This window comes from Macrosteles quadrilineatus, unplaced genomic scaffold (assembly GCF_028750875.1).
Source record: "Macrosteles quadrilineatus isolate MER2022 unplaced genomic scaffold, UCM_ALF_1.0 Scaffold_4__1_contigs__length_99947679, whole genome shotgun sequence".
In the NCBI taxonomy this organism is placed as follows: domain Eukaryota; kingdom Metazoa; phylum Arthropoda; class Insecta; order Hemiptera; family Cicadellidae; genus Macrosteles; species Macrosteles quadrilineatus.
The window spans coordinates 22,091,153-22,110,431 of record NW_026542597.1 but is presented as its reverse complement, the minus strand read 5'-3'; the positions used below and the strand labels follow the sequence as shown (position 1 = coordinate 22,110,431).

The window sequence follows — 19,279 nt, the reverse complement described above, 5'->3', positions numbered from 1 at the left end:
GCTGGAGTTGGTATATTGATGTGATGGTTAGGTACTTCAGCACTCTTCATCAGTTACTCCATGAAAACTTTGTTGAATATATGTTCTTATCTACTAACATAAGCTCGGGTAAAAAAGAGTTACTTTACGCCTGGCGATGGACTATATTTTTGTCATATTGCTTCATTAATCAACAATCTAAGCTAGAAAATGGCAAATACTCATGTAAAGATAACCTTTCAACCCTGATCATAATATATCCACAAATAAGCAAACTACATCTGTTTATTTTAGTCTATAAGAATAAAATAGCAATTTATAATGTACAATTTTTCTTTTTCGACATTACCTTTAATTGTATAATAACGTTTAAACGTACAAAATTATTCGATTTAGCTCTACACGATGGTAGTTATCAAAATTGGGCATTTTCGTGCTTTTAAGGTTTGAAAATTTGGAAATCACTCTTTTTTAGGTGGTTTGCAAACTCAATTTAATTGTTTTCAGTGAACATCAAAACAAAAAAGTAAATTGGTCCCGAGTCAAGGTCTTACTGTGCCACCCGAAGCTTATTCTCTATATGAGAAACTTAAGAACACTATATATTATTAATAAAAGCTAAATGGTAGATCTCAACAAAGGAAACATGAACGTAACAGGTTCAATATAAAACATTTTATTACATTTATAACATGACAAACTTTATTTATCCACAGGTAACAAAGCTTTAAAGTAACAAACTTAAAAGTGTACATTAAACAAAACAAGGTTATCTTTGACAGAAGTGCAACTCAAAATACTATTTACACAATTGTAATATTTTATACAGGTTTTTTACTGCAATGTTGTATGAATGTTCTTTTTGAACATGGCTTTATACATTTTATAAATATACATATTTGATACACATATCTAAGATTTATGGGTATACTTTCATAAACCAGGAAATAGGGTGACTTTTATTTACAATACAATATTTATAATCATGAAGAAAAGTGTATCCTTACTCCTCCTAAAACCAATACCTATGAAGGTTATTAAAAAATCTAAATGGTTCAGGGGATCTAAAAGTAAAAGAAGAAGTAAGAGGAGTAGTCCAACACCTGTTAGAAACTACTGGAATCAATCGGAATAATTTACTTTCTATAAATAATAGAATTCCGGGGGGGGGAGGGCAAGTTAAACTGTAAGGGTAAACTTCCGGGAAGGGGGCATGGAGTAAAGGGAGAGCCCACCCCTGGGAAATATTTTAATAAATTTTTGACAATCTAAAGACAAAAAGATGATGATTTTTAGCAATTTAAAACCATAGTATTTCAAATAGATTTTCTGGTTGTTTATTAATGGCTATGCTTTAAAGAGACAACGGCTTAAAGAATTAAAAGATACAATTTTGGAAAAACAATACTTTTGCTGATACATAATAAGAATATCCTTCAATTTTATACCCATACACTTTAGGCTGTATAGTTTTCTATATGAACTTTTAACATATGACCAATCAAGTAACTTACACACACTTATACATATCAGAGGTAAGGTTCAGTCCAGTATCTCACGATGGACCCACCAGGGGCGACTGAAGCAGCCGCGTTGTTGCATCTGTCAACCACTGCAGCAGCCTTTACTCGGCTGCGATGCTTCACATCTTTAGGTTTCATCACACTCTTGTGGTTGCTGAAGAGTCTGCTGGGCGTCATGATAGACTTCTGACTCAGTCCCGTCGCCTCCAGGAAGTTCTCGTAGCTGATATTCGTCTCTATCACAGCCGCAGAAGCGTTCGCCCTGTTCTCCGCTCCGTCGCCCTCTGGTCTTCCGTCACCGCAGAGTGTATCCATGTCACACTCGTCCAGCCGAAACTCTTCAAAGTTCTTCTGAATGTTGTCCGGGTTCTCTTCCACCTTGTCACTTTCTTTCCCTGGCTTGGAGCCGATCTCTTCGAATCTTCTTACAATCTGGGAGACGCTAGGAGACGTTTTCTTCCCGGTTTCTTCTGATGGCTCGATGGCATCGCCGCTGTTGAGAAGTGATGAGACGGGAGATGCCACTTTTATACATGATTTTGGCGAAATGATCTTTTTTGGTGATTGTTTTGGTGGTGTGCGAGGTGTCTCTTCGGTTTTTGTAGGTGATGATAGTTTTGATGTCACTTTCGATTCGTTGGGTTGATCTGTTTTCGAGTGAGAGGAAGTTGAATGGGTCGGTTTAGATGGAGGTTTATGTGTCGGATGGGATACCACAGGTGTGTAGATATTCTCTCTAGACTGACTTGTTAGTTTTGATTTACTCAAGGTCGGTGGCTCTGAACAGCTTTTGATTCTTCTTCCTTGTAATCGTTGCAGTAACTCATCGTCAATGGCAGAGTTGGAAATGACGTACAGTTCACTGTCCGGTGAAGGGTTTGGTAAAGAAGACCGTTTCTTCAACATTTCTATGGGGTCTGAGTCGTCTCCTTTCAAAGCAGGAAGCAAGGTGTTCAACAGAGTTTTCTGGTCCAGAGATTTACTGAGGACCAACCTTTGAGGTTTTGGAGGTAAAGCGGGTGGAACAATTTTGACCTGTAGATTGTCTTTAGGCAGTGACAACTTTTTAGGTGTGGGCAGTTTATTTATAGACTTATAATGGTCTTCTTCGAATTCATTTTCTGTTGTTTCTTTTATCGCTTGCTCTATTACGGTGTGATTTGAGACACTTTCAAGAGGAGGATATACCTTTTTCATGTGACTGTGTTGCACGATAATCTGATCGTTTAGTAAAGTGAGATTCTCAGTGCTTTTGGTTAACTTTTTATTATTTAGTTTGGCTTCGGCTTCTTTCTTCTTTTCCTGTTCCTTCAGTCGTAGCGCTCTCTGTTCCTCTAGGAACTCTTCCTGATCACGGAGCAAAATTTGATTAACACAATTCAAAACCGGATTATCCTCGTATTCGTTTCGTCCTGATATCCTCACTTCTTGCAGCAAAGTACTCGGCGAAGGTTTGCAGTCTTGATGGACTTCTACCCGAAGGATTTCATCCTTCTTCGCTTGTTCTTCACAGGGATTGCATCTTGAAGGAGAGTTACAAGTAGACGGTATACTTATTAAACTCTCCTCTTTAACCGGGCTGAGAACATTTTTCTGTGGAGGATATTGTTCCATGTGTACCTTAACCTCTAGTTTTTTCAAACCAAAATCTTGGTTTCTACACCCATTCTCAGGGTAGCAATTATTATTATGAAACCTTGTTGGACCCTCACTGTGATTTTCCATATTCTTTGGCGAAAATCTCAAGTCGGAATCTTTGCAAGGTTCACTATCGTGATCACCGTCACACGACTGCGTGCTCAAATTCGACAAAAGCGATTCTGGCTGGCTTCCCAGTTCATAAAAACTCAGTTGAAGAGAGTCCAGGTTACTCTGAGAGTCCTCGTTGTCCGTCGTCGTCGGTGTGCACGATTTGTCTTTCCTGAAGTGAGAAATTCCAAGAGAGCTGATCAGGTCGGGTTTGACGTCACAGTCGTAATGGAACGCTGGGGGAGACGCCAGTGTTTCTTCAGCAGGAGTTGAAGACTTGATCTCCTCCACTCTCTCGCCTGACGTCAGCAACTTCCTCAGCCTCGCAATCTCCTGCTGCTGCGCTCTGATGACGGCGTCTCGCTCGCCCAGCAGTGACCGGATGTTGCGCTGCTCCCGCCTCAGCCGCGCCTCTAGTAGCATCAGCGCGCGCATCACGTGACTCAGCTGCTGATCACGCAGACTCCGCCAGCTGCGCAGTTCCTGCTCCTTCAGCTCCAGTTTCCTGCGTAGCGCCACGTCCACCTGTCGCCACCGCGTCGCCTCCAGCTCCCGGCGAAGAGGCTCGCTCTCCACCTGAAACAGGCCAATCCTTGATTAGAAATTGAAAAAAATCAAATTACATCAGATTACATACATTTCATGTTGATAACGACCGAAACACTTATTTTGTATTTTGTCAAATAGTTTAACAAAATTTAACGAAACCTCTTTATTGAATAGAGAAGCTCTATAATAGTTGTTACAACATTTAAAATATATTATTTTTATACTGCCACTTCCAAACCCTAGTAAATAAACGACAAATTGTACATGTATGACAAACACTTGAATAAATCATTATAACCGACCATTAAATAAACAATAGAAAAACAGGAACGCATACGTAATGCACAATACGGGAGGATAAAAACAAATTGTAATACATTTTGAAGTCTATCTAAACATTAAAAATAATAGGAACAAAGAAACCACAAGAGTAACAAGTAATCAGTGTTTCCCCTTTAACGATCGCTAAATGATCCTTCATCACGACAAAGCGCCTTCATTTAGCCATCTCATACCCGTAACACAAATGGTATCTCCAGACTGTTCTTCAATGATCCTAACATTGTTTCTGTTTCTGTTGGCCTATCATTGTATTTACTGCGTCTGATCACAGGAAATAATTGATAAAAATTTCCTTTTTCCTTCAGTCACCCGACAAAGTGGGCTTCCTTGCACAAATTATAGTACAGAAAGACTTACTTTGGTGCACAGTTATAACTTTGGTGCACACCAGTATTCCAACCAAACAACACAAAACGCGTGCTTTTATTATACACGTAATACGTGTACGCATGAAAATAAGTTGGCAACAAGAGGTACCAAGGAACCAACATTAATCAATTCACAAGTACAGTATTCTATCCTGCCAATGAATTTGTACCTAAAAAACACCAATGTAACATTTCTGACAATTCTTTTTCGTCACCTTTATTGATTTGTTATCTGACAAATAAAAAAAAACATATAGAATCGTTAGTTTTTTTCTTAACTGTAATTAAATCATGTCAATGGAACAACCTATGACAAAAGGAAAATAACATCATTTTTTATTTTTTTAACATTTCTTGCATTTTACTGCTGACGCGGTGGCAGCATTGAGCATTGTTTCAGCGCTGGAAGTTTGGCAACACTGCGCCGGACCGGTTCAAGACGCTTGCATAATGCGTTTTGGTTCTTTTATCGTGACCGCTATTCTCCAAATTGTTCCGACTGTAAGTGTAATGGTGGTTGTAAATTGCTGGTTGAATTTGGGAATGGAAAACTAAACATTACACAGAGAAGATGGTACAGTACTACAGTAACAAACTATAGCCTACATCGTCTAACTGTATATAGCCTAGTTAGACTAGACTATACATCGATGGACTACATTGAGGATTTATAGAACTTAAAAAAAGTTTTGTGAAGGATAAAACAATAATATCCATTTCAGCAAAAGCTTACAACAAAATATGTTTAGTTTATTGCGTATTATGGCCTTGTGTAAACTAAAATTTTCTAGGTGTGTTTTGCTTTTATTACACATAAGATGGTTCCCTTGTAGCGTTTGTTAAGGAAAATGTTCAAGTTAGTACTTTGTTCAATAATTTTCGAATTTGGTCTGCCCTACTGTAAAGTAGATATTTCCCTTGTTCTGTACCACTTAAAAAAAAACTTTACAATCTAGCTACACCGTATGTTTCTGTAAACGTTTTTCTTTCATTCACACCAACTTTTTGACATACCAAACTCAGGTAAAGGTATTTTAAACTATATACCATCTTTTACGTAGGGGTGCGATTAATATAATAGAAAATAGAAAAAAATGCTAGAAATATAACCTTTACAAGCCCACTCCATGAAAGGCTTCACAGCTGATCTAGAGACGGGCCACATAGATGGGACGTTTGGATTTTAATATCCAAAGTCAGTTGGTCATCACAAACTATAGTAAAAATTTAATATGATATGCTAAAAATATATTTTTCTAAAATTTAAAATTACAACCCTAACGTTACAAATAAAAAAAAACCTGGATCTTATAAACTTTAACCAACTTGAAGAACCAGTTGCAGCCCTGGACCAAGATTACAAAGGTATGCTCAAGTTTTCATACACCAGAGACCCTGTCGTCGTAAAGATAGTAAGATTCTTTGTTTAGAGTTTTTTCATCCCTAGTAAAACAAACGTCATGAGACGCTTCAAGATAGAATCTGAATACGTCTTCCCTAATCATTGTAGGAAGTTTTTAATCATCTTGTAAACAGCATACAAGATATTTAATTTTGACACAAAAGTATCCCCAAGTCCGGTTAAGTTCAAATTGTTGTGTATGGTACTGCACTGAACTGCAGCCCAACGATGCGCTGGACTATCCGTTGCTTGAGGATGAAAGGATTTAAACGTGAGTTCGCAGCTTACAATTTTATGGTGGAACACAAACTGGTCTACAGCCTAAAGAAGAAGGAATGCGAAGAATGTGTTATAAACAGGTGAGAGGATGTCAGTAGGTTGTGAGCCGGGGGCGACGCATTCCGGCGACGAAGCCGTCACTTTCCTGACCGCACGGTACGGCATGGTACACGGTACACGGCACGGCATGGTACACGGCACGACATGGTATACGGTACTCGGCACTGCATGGTACACGGTACACGGCACGGCATGGTACACGGTACACTGCACGGCATGGTATACGGTGCATGGCACGACATGGTATACGGTGCACGGCACGACATGGTATACGGTACACGGCACGACATGGTATACGGTACACGGCACGGCATGGTATACGGTACACGGCACGACATGGTATACGGTACACGGAACGGCATGGTATACGGTGTATGGCACGGCATGGGTATACGGTGCACCATAAAAACAATGGAACGAAATGATTCACGGTGCAAGGAGCAGGAGGTGGTAAAAATCAAACTGTACGGCAAGATACTGTACATGAACACGGGCGCTCAATTCACTGTACAAGAATCGACTATCTATATAAATAAAATTAGAGTTTTGTCTGTACATTGCTCAGAATTATATATTTTTAGGTTATTTTTACGTCTTATACATTAAATAAGCAGAAAAGAGTCTTATCTCAATTTCTGTCTGTTTGTCTGTCTGTCTTTCCCTCTGTCTGTAACACTCAAGATAACATTTTACGCTATCTTCTCCTGGAAAACGAGAGTACCTATCAAGATTCAAGTCATTTTAATGTATTCACTGGATTGGCGAGATTGTCTTTAGTCATTAAAATATGGCCTCACTACTTTGTAAATAATATTACGAACGTTCAAAAATGTAGTTTTGTGCGATTTATGTCAAGTTTTCGTCCAATTTTTATTGCATAAATAATCTATGAAATAACGAACAGCTGTTCGGATCAATATAATTTTTCCTAGCTGTCACTGATATGTTTACAAATGTTGTTTACAAATACCGCAACCTTTTTCAATCACATTTTGAATGCAAATCCCAACCAAGTGAGATTAAAAACGTTTTTCTTACATAACGGATTTAATTAATCGAAAGTGCAATAATATACAGGGTGAATAAAAAGTCAAGACCCCCCTCTCTAATATTTTTCCAAGTAAATATACAGAGATATCCTTTTGGTGGTCGATCAATCTTAGCAGGAAGTTTCATTTTATCATTTTGAAATTTTTGAGTGTCCCCCCAAAAGGGGGGATTTGGGGGGCAACTCAAATATTTTAAATGTAAACCCCCTTCAAGTGACACCTCATTTTAAAGGGTTTACAAAAACTTAAAGAATGGTGAAAACTAGAGGTCGCTATCTCTTCTCTATTCAAAATGGTAGCCCGTCAAATGTTGTGGAAAATCAACGGTAAAATTATTAATATTGGCTGCCATTTCGGATAGAGAAGAGATAGTGACCTCTGGGTTTCACCATTCTTTAAGTTTTTGTAAACACTTTAAAATGAGGTGTCACTTGAAGGGGAATTACATTTAAAAATTTTGAGTGTCCCCCAAAAGGGGGGATTCGGGGACAACTAAAAATGTTTCAAAAGAAACCCCTATCAAGTGACACCTCATTTTGAAGTGTTTACAAAAACTTAAAGAATGGTGAAACCCAGAGCTCGCTATCTCTTCTCTATCCGAAATGGCAGCCAATATTAATAATTTTACCATTGATTTTCCACAACATTTGACGGGCTACCATTTTGGATAGAGAAGAGATAGTGACCTCTAGTTTTCACCATTCTTTAATTTTTTGTAAACACTTTAAAATGAGGTGTCACTTGAAGGGGGTATACATTTAAAATATTTGAGTTGCCCCCCAAATCCCCCCTTTTGGGGGGACACTCAAAAATTTCAAAGTGATAAAATGAAACTTCCTGCTAAGATTGCTCGACCACCAAAAGGATATCTCTGTATATGTACTTGGAAAAATATTAGAGGGGGGGGGGGTCTTGACTTTTTATTCACCCTGTATGTAGTGTAATAGTGTAACCGTGTAAATGAAATTAAATAACTAGGCATCATCCAGTTCAGGAACCAGAGATTCTTTGTGTATAAATTGTTCTTGAATTTAAATAACCAGAAAGAAGACCTTGAATCAGTGTTGTATACGGCTGGGAAACTTAAATTTAATAATGATCGTCGCCAATAGCTTAGAAACATGGTGTCCACTCATTGACACGGCGCTTCAATGGCGGTTGTGTAAAGTGTAAAGTAAAAAATCACAACTGCAGTGGGTGATTGTAACAGAGGTTTACGGATGATGCTAAACTCGCTTTTCTAATGTGTTATTTTCTGTTCCTACCATTGACTATATATATAGTCAATAGTACCTACTCACCGTGTGATGTAATCGCTGGACCATACAGCCAATAGGCCCATAGCCCATCTCTTGGGTACGTACGCCTACCCAATTATTCATAACAACCTTTTCGACAACGATCCTTGATACCGGTACTTTTCCCTAGAATACACGGCCTACCTACTTAAGAAATAAAATTACAAACGTCCAAAAACCCAAAGTTGTGTTATTTTTGTCACATTTCCTTATAATGTTATTAGATAGCCTTTACCAATCATTGTTTAGAAAATAGGTTCACATTGAAAATGGACTTAGTGTCAAAACCTTGTCAGTATTTTAATAAATAATTCAATGATTAAAAGGGCCCCGAGTTTATAACAGCAACTGCATATAATATGTATCTATAGAACTTTAATGATTGTTTAGGAGTGGATCATCGGTTGAGAAAAAATATTTAGAAGTGCAACTTTACACAATAGTATCAATAATATCTAAATTACAAGTTATTTTGTATCCACTAAACGTAAATTATTCGATATAAGGCGAAGAAAAGTTTTATTTGGGTGTGGGTTCAATTAACAATGGTGATAGTTCTCAGCAATTGCAGTTCCCTGACACGTTTCGTGAAATGTTAAATGACATAGAATAAGTCTTAAACTTGTTGCCTACATCATGCTAATTCTAAGTTAAAATCGACGAAACTCGTCAGTAAATTATTGGACTGTATAACATTAGCCTTCAGTAAAAAATATAAAAATATAATGAGGATTGAGTCAAGGTCATTCAATACTAGATCCTAAAACGTTAGACTTTAGCCGTCTGAATCAATTGTTCTAAAACTGAGAAACCCGTATCTCAAAACAAATAATAAAGAAAACTGGCAAGGAAAATCATTTACAACGATAACGTTAAAACTTTCAAATCCATCGTTCCTCCATGGACAAAGCTTTTTAGGTGCGATAGTGCAAGGATTTTCATAGGCTAACAGATAATTATAAACAGTAAAAATGTAATTATCACAACCAATGCAATTTTCAAAACAAAATTTATTTTGTTATACTTATTTATTTTACAGGATTCCATTGAAAGTCAGTGACTCTAGATGCAATTAGACTTCTAACAATTTTATGATTTTTGTGTATTTTAAACATTTACAAAACAGTATTGTGTCATTTATATCATTTTAGTTTAACCGAACCAAGTAATTTCAACAACACAGTCATAGCAAAATGTGGTGGTTCAACTTTAAATATAGGTTGTTTATTTTCATCCAAATAATCAGTGTATTTCAATTCGTGAATGACCTCAAATCCCAAAGATTTAAAAAGCTTTGTAGAATAAATTCCTGTGGTATCCCCTTTCAAAATTCTGAAACCATTCTTCCTTGCCAGGTCTTCTGAAATACGAATCAACTGTTTGCCTAAGCCCATTTTGCGATAGTTGGAGTCCGTAGACAAGACATTAACATCGAATATTTTGTCAACATCGTATTTTTCAAATAGATGCAAAGGCTCGTTAACTTTATATAACAGAGTGACAAGACGTTTAAACTTATCACAGGATACTGTATCGCAAAATCTCTTCTTTTCTTCAACCGCGTCTGGTAAGTAGAGACAATTCAGACAGACAGCCGCTATAGTATTTGATGCTTTGTGTACCGCCATCGATGATAGGTTGTCTTTCAGAACAGAGGAAATCATCGTGTCCAAGTCTTTGTGAGGTTCGCCTTTCTTGAATATGTTTAGACATTTGTTAAGAGGTTCGTCAACATAGAAGTTATTTCTCAGATGAACAATGACATCTTGGTATCGTTCTTCAGGTATTGGAGAAACAAAAGAAAACTCTTTATTGTGAGCGGACATTAGTCTGACCAAAAATGGTTTGAATAAATTGATTTTAGTTTGGAACATAGCTTGAAACTAAACGCCAAATAATATTGAATATTTACAAACATCATATGGGACGAGGTTGTCGAACTGTGATCAGATGTTGATTTAAATAAAGACTTAAAAAAGCCTATTCACTTACCGGTTTAGGACATTATCAATAACATGTCTCATGGACGAGTAATATATCTTTTTATAATACACCCCACAAAGAATCCACGGCTTCTGGTTGTGCTTAGACTATTAGGCATACTGTACTAAGAAAGATATAGTATTATCTGCAGTAGTCTCTCAAACTAGTGTACAGCTGTACATTGTCCCTTGGAGAGATATCTTCGACCACCTAGCCTCGTTGTAGGTGACAGTAGTCTCTCAAACTAGTGTACAGCTGTACATTGTGGCACGTCCCTTGGAGAGTTAACTTCGACCACCTATCCTCGGTGTAGGTGACTATATGTCTACAGTAGTCTCTCAAACTAGTGTACAGCTGTACATTGTCCCTTGGAGAGATATCTTCGACCACCTAGCCTCGTTGTAGGTGACAGTAGTCTCTCAAACTAGTGTACAGCTGTACATTGTGGCACGTCCCTTGGAGAGTTAACTTCGACCACCTATCCTCGGTGTAGGTGACTATATGTCTACAGTAGTCTCTCAAACTAGTGTACAGCTGTACATTGTCCCTTGGAGAGATATCTTCGACCACCTAGCCTCGGTGTAGGTGACTATATGTCTACAGTAGTCTCTCAAACTAGTGTACAGCTGTACATTGTCCCTTGGAGAGATATCTTCGACCACCTATCCTCGGTGTAGGTGACTATATGTCTACAGTAGTCTCTCAAACTAGTGTACAGCTGTACATTGTCCCTTGGAGAGATATCTTCGACCACCTAGCCTCGGTGTAGGTGACTATATGTCTACAGTAGTCTCTCAAACTAGTGTACAGCTGTACATTGTCCCTTGGAGAGATATCTTCGACCACCTATCCTCGGTGTAGGTGACTATATGTCTACAGTAGTCTCTCAAACTAGTGTACAGCTGTACATTGTCCCTTGGAGAGATATCTTCGACCACCTAGCCTCGGTGTAGGTGACTATATGTCTACAGTAGTCTCTCAAACTAGTGTACAGCTGTACATTGTCCCTTGGAGAGATATCTTCGACCACCTAGCCTCGGTGTAGGTGACTATATGTCTACAGTAGTCTCTCAAACTAGTGTACAGCTGTACATTGTGGCACGTCCCTTGGAGAGTTATCTTCGACCACCTAGTTGGATACTAAAGTAGACATCCCATCTATATGGACCAGCTGTAGAAAAAAGAACACAATTGAATGAGCTAGTCACAGAATACGCTAGAGTCTAATATTCTATTTTCTACCTTATTTTTTTATTGACATAGTTGATGTGTTATAACAGTTGCTATAGCTCACAATACATCTTTCCATCAGTTTTACTTGGTAAAAAGTTAGTGTATTCGTCATAAATCGGTAATTTACATAAGCAAAATCTGCCGGTCGCTCACATCTACTACGACGATTTAAATACTGGCAACAACTTTAACATGGGATAAAATGTATAGTTGCGTTAATAGTTAAAAGTACAATACACACTTCAGCCAGCACTGAGACACAATATACACAGTTCTTAGTACGGCGTGTGCCAGGGTTGCAAACCCTCTGGGTCAACAAAACGTATTACCTTTCTCAAAAGTTGTAAACCATTCGACAAACTAATTGGTAGCACTTTAGACTGTTAGTGTCAACAAACCGTCCCCAAATGCACCTTCTCACAGAAGTGGGACTGATAACTACGCCAACCAAAAGGCAAAAGCCATTTAGACAAGTGAGTTCCCACCGTAGACTGGTTTTCCCTTGAAGGGGTGAAATCTAGGGGAGGTGATTCCACCCAACTGGGCCAGATCAGGTGTTGAATTTGGATGTAAATGTGTGACGTAAGAGCGTGGGGTGGTCTAATTCTATCGACTGCCTCCCTTGCGAAATTAGTTTTATTTTAATTATTCTTGATTGAACCTTTAGTTTGCACACATGTATGCCAGTGGCAATTTTTATTTATTTATTAAGCCCCGACGTAGTGACTGTTGTTGGGTAGATAAGTGGTAGTGTTTGCCTAACAATTATCGGTTCAATCTTGAGAGAAGTCTAAATATGGTTCAAACTTAGGCTAGGATTATACTAGGACGCTGGCGTCCGGGATGCTGGCGTCCGAGAGGCTAGCGTCCCAAGTCGAGCCTAAAATGAAGTGATTTGTGTTGGGATGCTAGCCTCTCGGACGGCCATTTTATTTCAATGTTTTGTCACTTTTTGTTTATATCTATTTAAATAACATTAGGTTTAACGAGTACCCAGATTTGCTGCTTTAAGGAGGCTAATATTGTGTGTTTTTAGTAAAATATTAATAGCTTAGTATGAAACAAATTGGCCAAGTTTGACCAAAATATAGCCATACACAAGTAAATTCCAACAGTTAAAAATATTTTCTATAAGAATAACATGGGAATTTTAAATTTACACTTATTTGAATTTTATACGTAACTAATAACCGTACAAAAACACTTAAATATACTTAATTATATGCTTTTAAGCTAATTAAAATTTCCTAGAGAGAAATATGACAAACCCCCTTTTTCACCCCATAAAGCCCCGTTCCCAAGGAGGCACAAAATCGAGCGTCCGGTGGCTTTTTTAGCATCCGACGCTGGCATCCCTAGTATAATCGCCCCCATTTGATTTAATGCCCCGCTAGCGTCTCGGACGCCGGCCTCCCGGACGCCAGCGTCCTAGTATAATACTAGCCTTAGACCTAACATATCCATGGTGTGTGCATCGTGATTGAACTTGGATAAATTATCTTGACTAAATAAACAGTCCTTTTTAGTCAGTAACAAAACTTTACACATCATAGCACTCCTACACTCATTTTGCATGACAGCTTAGTTTCTGTAAGTACCAAAAAGCTGTATATATATATGTACATTATTTACATACTTGAAATGCACACCACTAAGAACAGTGCTGGCTGCAATTTATGTTTAGAGGAATCCTTTGAGTTCCTCAAACATCGTATATGTTTTGATGGGATTACTCGATTAATTTCGTCACTGTACACCTTGTCATGTTCCCTTCGTCGTGTTTCTTCCTCCTTCCTTCCCCAGTCGTGCTGGAATTTCCCACTTCTCCCAGTTCGTCACTGTTTTTGCTCGGTTTATTCGCATGCCCGGTTCACCTCCACTTTCCATTTTTTCTTCCAAAGATGACTTGCGCATTTCACTCGTGAAATTCAACACTTTGATTACCGTAGTTGATTGAAAATTTTCCACAACCAATCTATTGATTGGTCACACTAAACGGTATACAGGAGCTAAGAAGTACTGTATGTTGATGATAAATCGTTTTGCTGGACAGTGATGCACTAAGTATACGCGTTTTAGCTTAATAGCAATGCAAGGTGAGAGTGGTATGTGTGCGATTATTTTAACAGACTATTTAACAGGCTAAGATCAGCTGTTTCCTTAGTCAGGATCTTATTACCTGATGACCAACGACAGCTGAGCGAGGTTTTGAACTGTCATTGAACCATTGACGTTTCTCAGGATTGGATCGGCGAAGGCGAGCACTAAAACCACTCAGTTGTCCAGCTTGTTTCATTTATCGACTGGTTAAACACATATTTTGTACTTAAAACTAATAAATTAACATAGAATCTACCTAATCTAAATATTAATAGTAAAAATAAATTTAAAAATTTGATTCACTAAATCATTTTTTTTAATCAGTCAAACCAATGAGTAAAATACCCCCGCCGCAGCAAACCTGCAGACTAAGCGAATTTTCATTTGACTGATTGGATTTACACTGACATGTCTACTTAAAAATATAACATTTATTCCCAATTTAAATAGAATTAGTTTAACAAGTACTTAGGTTTGCTGCATCAGGGAGGGTAAAATTGTGTTTTTTTTTTTGTAAAATGTTAATAGTTAGTAAGAAATAAAATAATTTTCCAAATTTGATCAAAATACGTTCATAAACAAGCAAACTACAACAGTTTACTTATTCTCCATAAGAATAACATGGGAATTTTAAATTTACAATTTTTTGGAATTTTCTCCGCGCATAATAACGCTTCAATATACTAAATTATTTGTTTTTTTAAGCTCTACAAAATGGTTTGTAAATAAATTGCAAAATTTTAAGTTTTTTGGGTCAAAAATGGGAAAAACCTATTTTTACCCCATAAAACCCCCCGTAAACACCCGTTCCCATGGTCCGATCATGCTGGATCGCGAACTCGTTCAAATAAACGTAGGTTTACACGTTTGTACCAAATTTCATCAAAATCGGATCATTTTTGCTTGAGTTATCGTGCTGACGGACACATATATATCTAATATATAAAATTCTCGTGTCACAGTGTTTGTCTGCAAACTCCTCCGGAACGACTTCACCGATCGTTATGAAATTTGGTGTGTAAATTCTGTAGGTATGCGAATCGGACGTAAACTATTTCCCGTTTCGAAATTCTTAAAAGGGCTCCGCCCCAGTGGCTCTGGAGATTCCCATGTTAACCTTATGAGAAATGGAATTAATGAATCTTAACAGCTGTTTCAATTAAACAAGTTGGCTCTGTTCTATGATGTTCAATAGCATTAAAGTTACAAGGATTACCAACAGGGTGCAGAACTATTATTTCTTTTACATTTATGACAACAGCTAATTTGCAACCAAAAGGTGAGTGAGCGTAGCGAACGAACTTCAACCTGGAGGCGAGTTAGCGTAGCGAACGAGCTCCAACCTAAAGGTGAGTGAGCGTAGCGAACGAGGTCCAACCCAAAGGTGAGTGAGCGTAGCGAACGAACTTCAACCAGGACGTGATTGAGCGATGCGAAGTAGCGAACGAGCTAACCTGAAGGCAAGTGAGCGCAGCGAACGAGCTCCAACCTAAAGGTGAGTGAGCGTAGCGAACGAGCTCCAACCCAAAGGTGAGTGAGCGTAGCGAACGAACCTCAACCAGGACGTGATTGAGCGATGCGAACGAGATCATCTTGGAAATTAAACGTAACGGTACTTTCTTTCCATCGGTCTGTCTTAGGGGAAACCTATAACTTAGGCGATACGAAGTTCGCCGGGTCAGCTAGTATAAATATATAAATCTAATCTAATATATAAAATTCTCGTGTCACAGTGTTTGTCTGCAAACTCCTCCGGAACGACTTCACCGATCGTTATGAAATTTGGTGTGTAAATTCTGTAGGTATGCGAATCGGACGTAAACTATTTCCCGTTTCGAAATTCTTAAAAGGGCTCCGCCCCAGTGGCTCTGGAGTTTCCCATGTTAACCTTATGAGAAATGGAATTAATGAATCTCAACAGCTGTTTCAATTAAACAAGTTGGTTCTGTTCTATGATGTTCAATAGCATTAAAGTTACAAGGATTACCAACAGGGTGCAGCACTATTATTTCTTTTACATTTATGACAACAGCTAATTTGCAACCAAAAGGTGAGTGAGCGTAGCGAACGAACTTCAACCTGGAGGCGAGTTAGCGTAGCGAACGAGCTAACCTGAAGGCAAGTGAGCGCAGCGAACGAGCTCCAACCTAAAGGTGAGTGAGCGTAGCGAACGAGCTCCAATCCAAAGGTGAGTGAGCGTAGCGAACGAACTTCAACCTGGAGGCGAGTTAGCGTAGCGAACGAGCTAACCTGAAGGCAAGTGACCGCAGCGAACGAGCTCCAACCTAAAGGTGAGTGAGCGTAGCGAACGAGCTCCAACCCAAAGGTGAGTGAGCGTAGCGAACGAACTTCAACCAGGACGTGATTGAGCGATGCGAACGAGATCATCTTGAAAATTAAACGTAACGCTACTTTCTTTCCATCGGTCTGTCTTAGGGGAAACCTATAACTTAGGCGATACGAAGTTCGCCGGGTCAGCTAGTAATATATAAAATTCTCGTGTCACAGTGTTTGTCTGCAAACTCCTCCGGAACGACTTCACCGATCGTTATGAAATTTGGTGTGTAAATTCTGTAGGTATGCGAATCGGACGTAAACTATTTCCCGTTTCGAAATTCTTAAAAGGGCTCCGCCCCAGTGGCTCTGGAGTTTCCCATGTTAACCTTATGAGAAATGGAATTAATGAATCTTAACAGCTGTTTCAATTAAACAAGTTGGTTCTGTTCTATGATGTTCAATAGCATTAAAGTTACAAGGATTACCAACAGGGTGCAGCACTATTATTTCTTTTACATTTATGACAACAGCTAATTTGCAACCAAAAGGTGAGTGAGCGTAGCGAACGAACTTTAACCTGGAGGCGAGTGAGCGTAGCGAACGAGCTAACCTGAAGGCAAGTGAGCGCAGCGAACGAGCTCCAACCTAAAGGTGAGTGAGCGTAGCGAACGAGCTCCAACCCAAAGGTGAGTGAGCGTAGCGAACGAACTTCAACCAGGACGTGATTGAGCGATGCGAACGAGATCATCTTGAAAATTAAACGTAACGGCACTTTCTTTCCATCGGTCTGTCTTAGGGGAAACCTATAACTTAGGCGATACGAAGTTCGCCGGGCCAGCTAGTGTATATATATATATATATATATATATATATATATATATATATATATATATATATATATATATATATATATATGAATTTGAAGGGATGGTGTTTTTGGCCTCTAGGGACCTCAAAACGAAAAAAAAATCGGTCCCGCGTCCAGGTCTTACCATGAGTACTACGGTAATAGCTTATTCCCTATATGGGAAATTCGCTAAAAATCAACAGGAATTTTCTTCAGTAACCTAGTTGTAGTTAATCCCATACCTCGTAATCCTATTTTTGTTTTTGAAATCCATATGCATCCGGCCCTTTGCCTTTAAGAATGAAATAAAACTCTACTGAAGAATTGGTTAGTTTAATATACCTATCATAAATGTCGTTTAATAACTTAAATCAGTGCTGTATTCAATTGGAAGTCAGTACTGTATTAAGAAATTCATGATTAGTGGGAATTTACTGTTAGCAACCTAACTGAACAAACAAGGTAATTAGCAAATAAGTTGATAGTAATAATAGTAAACTAGTAATTAGTAAGACTAGTACGTGACATGGTAAGGTGCAATATAGTTTCTGGGGTGGGGTACGGTAATGTATGCTAATGTAAGCACCGGACTTGACGTGGATCTGAGATAAAATCGGCTCGGCGCGAATACAACGGCAAGTCAGATAATACAATAATACACTCTAGGGGGAGGGAAACACCACCCGCGCAAGCTGCAGGGCAGCTGCATTGCGTACGATTGAAATTTGAAGTCTATGACCAATTTTGATACAATTATAACAAATTTGAACTTTTTTATTACAAAATTAGAAGTTTTAAATATTTTAAAATATCTAAAACCACTATCGGATGTACCTGTATACTTAATACCTATTACATACCCTTTTCACCCGTACTACTAAACCAATTTTTACGATTGAGGTGTCTATTAAAAACATATGTAGTGGAGGGACGAACGGTAACCTTAGGGCTTCGCCCCCTAGCGTTTGGTTTACTACCATGATTTTTATATAAAAAAAAAACTACAACAAAAATTATCTAGAAGTAATTGAACTTTCAAACCATCTCGTTTGAATTGTGTTGTAACAAATATCATATTGAGTTACTGACATTGACATTGACTAGGTAGGTAGTACACACCTCGTTCTATTGTAAAATCTTAAACTCTTTGTCGTGTTTCGTGTGCGGTTCCGCTTGTGCGTTGACGTTGGCTGAATGTTTCTCTAAATTGTATTTGCGCTTTGTGGCTATGGTTACAAAACCAGGGTTTAAGCATTAGTGTACTAATGTATTTTCTGTTTGGTCGCAATAAAGTTGGCAAATACAACAATGGGAAAAAATAAATACAACCATTAACCTTATAAAGGCAAATCATCATCGTGTATAAGCGTTAACGAACTTTGTTTAAAATTGTCATCAGCTGATCCTTGAAGAATAGGGTAAGTAATCTGATTGATGTCACAATTTAAGATCAAAGATTCAACAAAATGTTCACAACTTCCCGTCTTGAGGACTCTGGTAGTTCTTTTAGACATGCTTCCAAGTGACACCCCTTCAAAATCGGCTTTTGTTCTCGTTCCAGATTTGGAATCTAAGAATTGAGCATAGACAACAGCGAAGGGGGAGTGAAGGAATTGAACCGGCAGCCGCTCGAGGAACGCCGGAACCGAACCGGCGGCCTTGACAGCTCCAACACCTGGCCTAGGCTTTGTCGTACCACTCAGCTGCGGCCGTTAGAACTTTTAGATTTTCAAACCTAAACATGTCTTTTAAATCTGATTAGGTAAAAATTTTTAAATGCGATGTGTCTAAATGAGTTTTGTATATAAGATGTTGAAATATAGTGTCTTGGAGTTTATGTATCTAAATATTGGGTTTTAAAACACAAAGAATACATATTTTAAAGGCAAGAGGTTAGAGTATTCAGGCCAAGAAGTTTAGTTTATATGACAAAAAGTTCAAACCTCTGCTAAACATTGTTATTTAAGCACAGATTGATCATAATTAATTTTATTTCTAGTTTGCTGAGCTTCAGGGACCTGTTAACAAACTAAAACCTAAATAAGGTATTTAAAAGTTTACATACAAATAATCACAGTTTATTTCATGACTCAAAAGTGTTTTTAGAAGAACTAATGGTCATAGGAGGTGTGTTCAAACTATTTTAAAGGCTCATCGTATTTTATTTAAACCCGGAACTTTATAAGCGCAAAATACTTCGAACAACACAATTGTAGACAACTCCATCCCTAATGTTAAAAA

General features: G+C 38.2%; 1 protein-coding gene across 1 annotated transcript in view; it reads right to left on the bottom strand.

The window, feature by feature from the left end:
* Nucleotides 1–639: 639 nt before the first annotated feature.
* Nucleotides 640–19,279, bottom strand: part of LOC128993220 (uncharacterized) — a 44,810-nt gene continuing 26,170 nt past the window's right edge. Inside the window, exon 2 of the mRNA XM_054416986.1 lies at nt 640–3,827. Coding sequence (XP_054272961.1) covers nt 1,509–3,827 — 2,319 coding nt within the window. The 3' untranslated portion in view covers nt 640–1,508. The remainder of the gene's footprint in view (nt 3,828–19,279) is intronic.